Genomic DNA, 7,448 nt, shown 5'->3' with positions numbered 1-7,448 from the left:
TAAGGGCGCTATCTAAAGGAGAGGGGCCCTTTTGCTTCTTAACTATTGTGTTCCTAAGACGCCAACATGAAGAATTCAGTGCTCACGACAAGCCTTTATGAACTACTTGTACACAGGATTGTTGTTAAAGGGCCAGAGATAAACTTGATTTAATATCCAGCAGCCAAAATGAAGCCAAGTGTTTAGTGGCATGGACCATGCCTTGTTCAACATCTATCTTAGCCATAACTACACATTTCTGAAAGACAAACAGATTTATGACCATACCTGACTGGGTTCTCACTGCATAGAAATGGTAGCAGTTGTAGTGAGACAGCCACTTCACGTACAGCTCACTTTTCTCTAGAGAGGCCTCACATTTGTTTAAGGAGGAGTGAAAGAATGAGTCTCTGCATTCAGACTTCAGCTGGCTGAGAAACACCAGCTTGGAAGGGTGGAGCCCAAGTGTTTGAGCTTCATGGTTCCTCTGTGACAAAGCCCTTATCTTCTCGTGGTAGGAACTGGGGTGGAATGGATAAACGGTCTGTCTGCATGCCCTTGGTTAGGAAGCGAGTCTATGAAAGCCTTCCATGCCTCCCTTTGCACACCTGTGACTAAGAACTTGAACTGCATTAAACATTCTATTCGTGTATGTTTCAAAGTAAACATGTGTTTATTGAGGAGTTATTACTAAACACCATCTTGGCCACAATTAAGAATTAGGAAGAGGATGTAAGTAGTAATGTTAGTGATTAATAATTTTGCTCACATTTCCTAAACACTCACATGTGCTTTCTAACTGAACGCTTACAGCAACATAAGGGGGTTAAGTATATTCCAACCACCATTTTAACCACATGGAAACTAAAGCTTAGAGGAAGCTAAAGCTTCATTAAATGGCATAAAGTCAGAGACCTAGGGGTGCTTGCATTGTGATTTCAGGCCATACCGCCCAAGTCCTCAGTTACACTCTTCAGGACTGCCTAACTGCCCTCTGCCCCTACCCCACATTACAATCTACCTTTTACATGTGGACAAGAGAGCAGGAGAGTGTGATGCTTAAACATTGGTAGGGTCCACGTCCTTTTTTTATGGTTATTTTTGAAGCCTAGTTATTGGTATTGGATAATGTTCTGTGTTCATCCTCAAAAATGGTGACCACACACCCTGACAAACTCGTGAAAGCTACCACCTGTGCTTGTCCCACTGACACCGTGTTGCAAGTTTTTAATTTATTGTCCTCTTACCCTGCAGTGTGAATGTTTAGAAGGACACAGGTTTGCCTTTATCAGTGCCTCATTCATAACAGGTGCTCAAGAAATACTTGAAGACATGAACGAGCGTAGAATCAAATCCCTCCCTAGAACTAGATGACAAGCATGATTTCATGCATCCAGTTATCATTGTCCAGAAATTTGACTAGATTTTATGGTTTTTATCCTTCAAATTTTCATCTTAACTTTTCAGGTTATACTCTTACTACTTATAGCACAACTTTCCCTAGTATACATACTTGATGGCATTGTTATTTAATGTTGTCTCGGAACAAACATAATTTCAACGCCAGTCAATTTGAAAGACCACATAAAGAGATAATTAAGTTTCAGAAGTACCCAATTAACCTGGTTCATATCTGGAATATATAAACTGTATGGAGAATCTCTGGTGTCCTTTGGGTGGGAGGAAAATTTAAGGGAAGAAACAAAAATTGGGGGGTAATGCTTTTCACAGGGGGGCATATACAGTTTTGCTCAAGGGCAAAGTGGGAGGGTTCTTCCACCCTGAGGCGTTGTCTCTGGAATCCTTGTCCTGACTTGGCCTGCTTAACTATGGTAGCATTAATTGCCATAAAGTTAGACAGAGCTTTTTTTTTTTATCCAGGCACACCTAGTGTTGAAGTCCTTGGGAGAAGTGAGTTCCCAATAATGGTAATTCTTCAGCTTTCTGAGAATCCTGTTCCTGTATTTTTTTCCTGAAAATTGCAATCATTGGTAGCAGTAATTTCTTATTCTTATGCATGTCTACCCCTTGAGCATCTAAGCTCATGGACTTATAGTACAATACAATTCAATTATGCTAGACAGTTGAAATTAAAAGACCATTTTATTTGCCAACCCATTATGGCTCAAAACCAAACCAAATGTAATAAAACCTCACATAACAACAACAACAACAAAATCATGAGTCAACAAACAAACTCATATCCCCTAGTTCCAACAATCTCTTACTGGCTGGAGAATAAATCTTTAAATTCAGAGTAGGAGTCAAATAACAGAAGAATTGACTGGCAGCTGAAATGCTAATAAACTCTGATAAGAAGTAAAGTTTCCATAGCTACCACCCAGGTATGGAACATGATTATACTTGTAAAAAACTCGAAATGAATATGATTCATAAGGGCAACGGTGAAAGCCTAGGACTTCTACATTAGATAGTTTGGCTGAGATTTAAAAAAAAACATATCTTCCTGGGGCTTTAAAAGAACATAAAAGATGTAAACGTCATTTATAATTTTAAATGGCCAAAGTTTTTTTCTTACTAATTGATTTTGCTTTTGCTTTTTCAATTTGACGCAATGATACCAGTTTCTTATACAACAGTGACTATGCAATTGAGGACAGTAAGCCTTATTAAGCTAGAAGGCCAAAATACTTATCTTGCATGCAATTAATTAAACTTCATTTCTATTTTTGATTGATTAGAGCACCATTGCTCTATCCCTTGGCTTCATTGATTTCTATAATTCATTGGAATACATCTGCTTCAAAGCATCCTGATTTTCATAGCCTGCTGGTTATCTATCACCTGTCCATACACATACCCACATATGACATTGGCAATCTTTCGCCTGTACTTTTATTATGAAGATATTAGCTACCATGACTGTATGCCTATTATTGTTAAACTTTATGTTAAATTCTTTATAACATCACCTCTCTAAATCGTTACATCAGCAAGAGGTAGAAGCTATTACTTCCATCATTTTGGAGGTGGACGGTATATATTGATCTGTTGAAAGTCCTGTGTTTTGTTGCTGTTTTAATTGGATCTTGGTTTTACAGTAATCCACGCTATGGTTTGCGTTTTCAAACCTTGACGTAGCAATGATAATTATAGTTGTCACTGCTTGAGTTACCAGATTAGTAAGGATGGATGTGGTCCTGGTGACCTACAATATTTGAGTTCTAGCAGGCAGCCATCAGGAAGCACCATTTTGGAAAGTAATGATGGGTCAAAAAGGGTTTATTTCCAAAATAAATTATATTAGAAATGTGTATTTCCTTGTTTACTGTTATGTTATGCACAGATAGTATAGATTTATAGATCTTAATTTAAAACTAGAAGGAGAACATGCACAATAAGAAAGTCTTTTCCAAATAATGTTATCATCTTATTTGAAATCGAGAAGTCTTTATAGCAATTAGTTAGAAATGAAGCTTGGATCTGATAGATCTTAATGATATAAGAACACATTTTTGAAAAACAAAATCGTGGCTTTAAATACATAAACCAAACATTGAACTTGGCACCCTGTATTTGAACCTTCCCGTTACCTTTAAGTGCTAGAGATTTGGCCTTTGATGTTCTAATTTTGTTTCAGGGAATGTTTGCTACTCAGGCAACATTCATTGAATATTTACTTCTTGGTGGTTCGTAGTTTCTAATGAGACATTGTCTCTGAATAGATTCTACCATAATCTTTGGAATCTGGGGCTGAGAAGATATTAGGGTGAACAAAGAGCACTTTGTTTTTTCTCCTCACCTTTGATAAAGGTAAAATGTGTTCTTATCCTACAGGAAGTGTTCCTTTTTACATGATCCCCTCCAAGATGATGAGTTCTAATCCTGAGGTAGACCCTTTGGACACATTTCTCCAATATATCGAGGACATGGGGATGAAGGCCTACGATGGCTTGGTTATTCAGAATGCATCAGACATTGCTCGAGAGAATGACCGCTTGAGAAATGAAACCAACCTGGCCTACTTGAAGGAGAAGAACGAAAAACGCCGAAGACAAGAAGAAGCAATAAAACGGTAAATATAAATACAAGTATTCTGAGTCTTGCATACACAAGGAGATCCATGAATTCTCACCTGTCTGTGATGTTGTCACCTGGTCAAGGCTGTGATGTTGTCAAGAAGGGGTTTGCCCAAGTTAGACTTGATGAGACCAAGTGAAATTGACACCTCAACTATAACATAAACACAATTCATCCGGCTCTCAGTTCTTTCACCGTAGCTAAGAAAAGTTATTTACTTTTGTGTTGTGCATGTGGAGGTATAGCTGGGATGGGGAAATAATTCAGTTTTCTTTAAAAAAAAAATTCATACTAAACAACCCTTGATAAAAGCCCAAGGAAACACTTAAACACTTCATAGTCAATGTTTGATGAAAATCTGTACCTTTAATGGTCTTTGTTTATGTTTAATAACTTATAATAGTTCATCTTCTTAGATTGTAAAAAGACTTATCAATAATTAGAATTATATGAGCCTCTGAAGGCAGGAGGAACCCTCACTATGTGCTCTCAGTGCAGAGTTTTATGATGACTGCCAGGTGCCCCAGGTTCGTTGATATAAAATGATTTTATGTTGCAAAACCTACCCCCTGCAAGCAAATAAGTGCCAGATTATGGCTTCCACATTGAGGCTAAATGTCCTGGGGCAGAAACACAAAGTAGGATACACATCCTTTGATTTCCCAAAGAATGTTACAGTGTTTCCAGCATATGTGTGTGTGTGTGTGTGCGTGTGTGTGTGTGTATGTGTGTGTACCAGGGGTACAGGTAGAGGCATATTGTGTTATACAAAGTCTTCTTTCTTCAATAAGTTCTATTTACTAAGTACAAAGATTCAGAATTTAGAAAACTAATCCATGTCAATTAGCTGAATACTAAAAAATAATAGTTAAGGTATTTTAATAGTTGGTGGATGTTTCATCTAATCTGGTATTAATACTTGTACTTAAACTCTCTGTGAACATTATCACATTAGGGACAAGAAATTATTATTTTAAGATGAACTATTTATGGGGGCACCTGGGTGGCTCAGTCGGTTGAGTCCGACTTCAGCTCGGGTCATGATCTCATGGTTCGTGAGTTCGAGCCTCGTGTCAGGCTCTGTGCTGACACCTCGGAGCCTGGAGCCTTCTTCAGATTCTGTCTCTCCCTCTCTCTCTGCCCCTTCCCCGCTCACTCTCTGTCTCTCTTTCCTTCAAAAATAAATAAACATTAAAAAAAAAGAGATGAACTATTTATGAAGCTAGGTAAGGATGCTCTACTCTAATCATTTAGTGGCAAATACTTTTATGCAAAAGGTTTGAGAGAGAGAGAACTGGAAAGAAAAAACAATAAATGTTATGGAGGATTATTTTGGAAGAATGTAATCTTTCCATTTTGAAAATGGACATCTATGCTACTACCATGTATATAAATGTTTGCAAAATGACATACTTGATAAATATTGCCACAATTGCATATATTTAAGTCCATACCTGTTGGGGACCATGTTATTTTTTATTTCTACCCATTTTAGTTGGTATCACAGATTTCCTTCTATGATATGTTAAATGTCCTTTATATAGGACAACTTTTTTTCTCCTGGGAATTACTTTTGATGGATTTCTGTATGTATGTGAGCATTTTACTTTTATGAGAATGAGCTTTCTAAAATTCATAACAAAAAAGGATGGCCCACTAGACTTCTAAAACAATTTCACCTCTAAAATGAAAGGTTTCCTGATCTTGATATTAAAACTCAATTGTTCATTCTTTTTTATAGCCATATAAATAGAATTATTTGCAGAATAGTTTCATTAGATTTTACGGTACTGAAGTGTGCTTATCACTGTATCTGTGTTTCATCAACAACACTTAGAAGAGTTCTAGCTAAAGATATTAAGACAGAAGATGTTTAATTTTTAAGTAGCTTACTGGTAAGTGTTCAAAGAGACGTAACCAATGACTCCAGAGAACTCTGAAGTCAAAGAGATGGGAACAGGGTTTTGGTAGGTGGCAACATAGCAAAATTCTGTCATTGCATAATAAGTGAGGCTGAGGAAATTCAGTTATTTGCAATTTGAGTTGGTCTCTGCTAGATTAATAAGTCAATATTTTCTAGTATCAAGTTAGAAAGCACATAAGTATAGAGAGTTTAGATCATACATTGAATTGAAAAAAAAAGTCCCCAATGATCTGGACACCTTTATTTCCACATAATGCTCTCAGCATAAGATAAAACTTTAGCCTAGCTCTGTTTGTGAATAGAGCAAAGAACAGGAGTAAGTTATCAATCATGTTGTGTTTAGCTGGTGTTATTCATGGGAGAATTACAAAGATTTGTGATTTGTCAGTTTGACCCAATGAAGTGGGATTTTGGATATCACTCCATTTAGAATTTCTCCCTAGATGTGGGCAGATAGAGCGGGAGAATAAACCAACTTTGTAGGCATGAGAATGGCCAACTGGAGGTAAACAAACCTACAGGCGCTAACAAAATGGGCTTATGTTCAGGTTGGATTCTGACCACCCCCTGAAATAAGGCATATTCCTCGTCATAAGGAATAACACTGATTCAGGGCATCTCACACCTGAGGTCAAGGTGATTGAAGGCAAAGAGCAAACAATGAATGCAATATGCAACACGGTTGCTGATGTCCAAGCTACAATGTAAGTTTCGTGAGAAGAATCATTCTATTTTTCTATACAGGTCTTACAACAGGATCTAATGTAAATGCATTGTTCAATAAACCTTTACTGCTAAATGTATTAGTTGATTGGAGAAATATGTGTTGAAATTTTACTAATTGTCAGGCAATGTTCAAGACTTTGATGAGATGGCAATGAACAGAACAAAGTTTCTGATTATAAGGAAGCTACATTCTGAGGAAACTGTGAATAGGAGACAACACTAAACATATAAGTGTATATAAATAGGGACACCTGGGTGCTCAGTCGGTTAAGCGTCCAACTTCAGCTCAGGTCATGATCTCACACTCTGTGAGTTGGAGACCCGCATCGGGCTCTGGGCTGACAGCTCAGAGCCTGGAACCTGCTTCGGATTCTGTGTCTCCCACTCTCTCTGTTCCTCCCCTCTCACGCTCTGTCTCTCTCTCTCAAAAGTAAAATAAAAAATAAAAAAAAAGTATATATATGAATATTTATAAGAGGTGGTAAAACAAAGCTAGGCAAAGGAGATAAAAAACAGAGCCAAGGGAAGGCCCCTGAGATGATGACAGAGATATGAAGTATATGGCTATTGGCAGGAAGAGAATTCTAAGCAGGGGGAATAGGAAGTATGATGTGTTCTAAGAAAAGGACAAGAAGTCACACAGTGACCAAGGCAAGGATTTAGGGCATGTAAGTCTAGACTGGTAGTGAGCCATCAGGTAATGTAGAGCCTTATAAACTCGTGTGTTTTATTCTGAAGGAGAAAACAAAATTTGTTGGAGATTTTTGATCAGAGGTGT

General features: G+C 37.5%; 1 protein-coding gene across 4 annotated transcripts in view; it reads left to right on the top strand.

The window, feature by feature from the left end:
* The first annotated feature begins 3,782 nt into the window (after window positions 1–3,782).
* NYAP2 (neuronal tyrosine-phosphorylated phosphoinositide-3-kinase adaptor 2) overlaps window positions 3,783–7,448 on the top strand; it is a 254,263-nt gene continuing 250,597 nt past the window's right edge. For all 4 annotated transcript variants that reach the window (XM_078450827.2, XM_078450826.2, XM_078450829.2 and 1 more), the window contains exon 1: window positions 3,783–4,015. In XM_078450827.2, the coding sequence (XP_078306953.1) occupies window positions 3,795–4,015 (221 nt within the window). In that variant the 5' untranslated portion in view covers window positions 3,783–3,794. The remainder of the gene's footprint in view (window positions 4,016–7,448) is intronic.

This window comes from Panthera onca, chromosome C1, assembly GCF_046562875.1.
Source record: "Panthera onca isolate mPanOnc1 chromosome C1, mPanOnc1 haplotype 2, whole genome shotgun sequence".
In the NCBI taxonomy this organism is placed as follows: domain Eukaryota; kingdom Metazoa; phylum Chordata; class Mammalia; order Carnivora; family Felidae; genus Panthera; species Panthera onca.
Note: the sequence above shows the minus strand (reverse complement) of the source record. Positions and strands in the feature narration are given on the sequence as shown.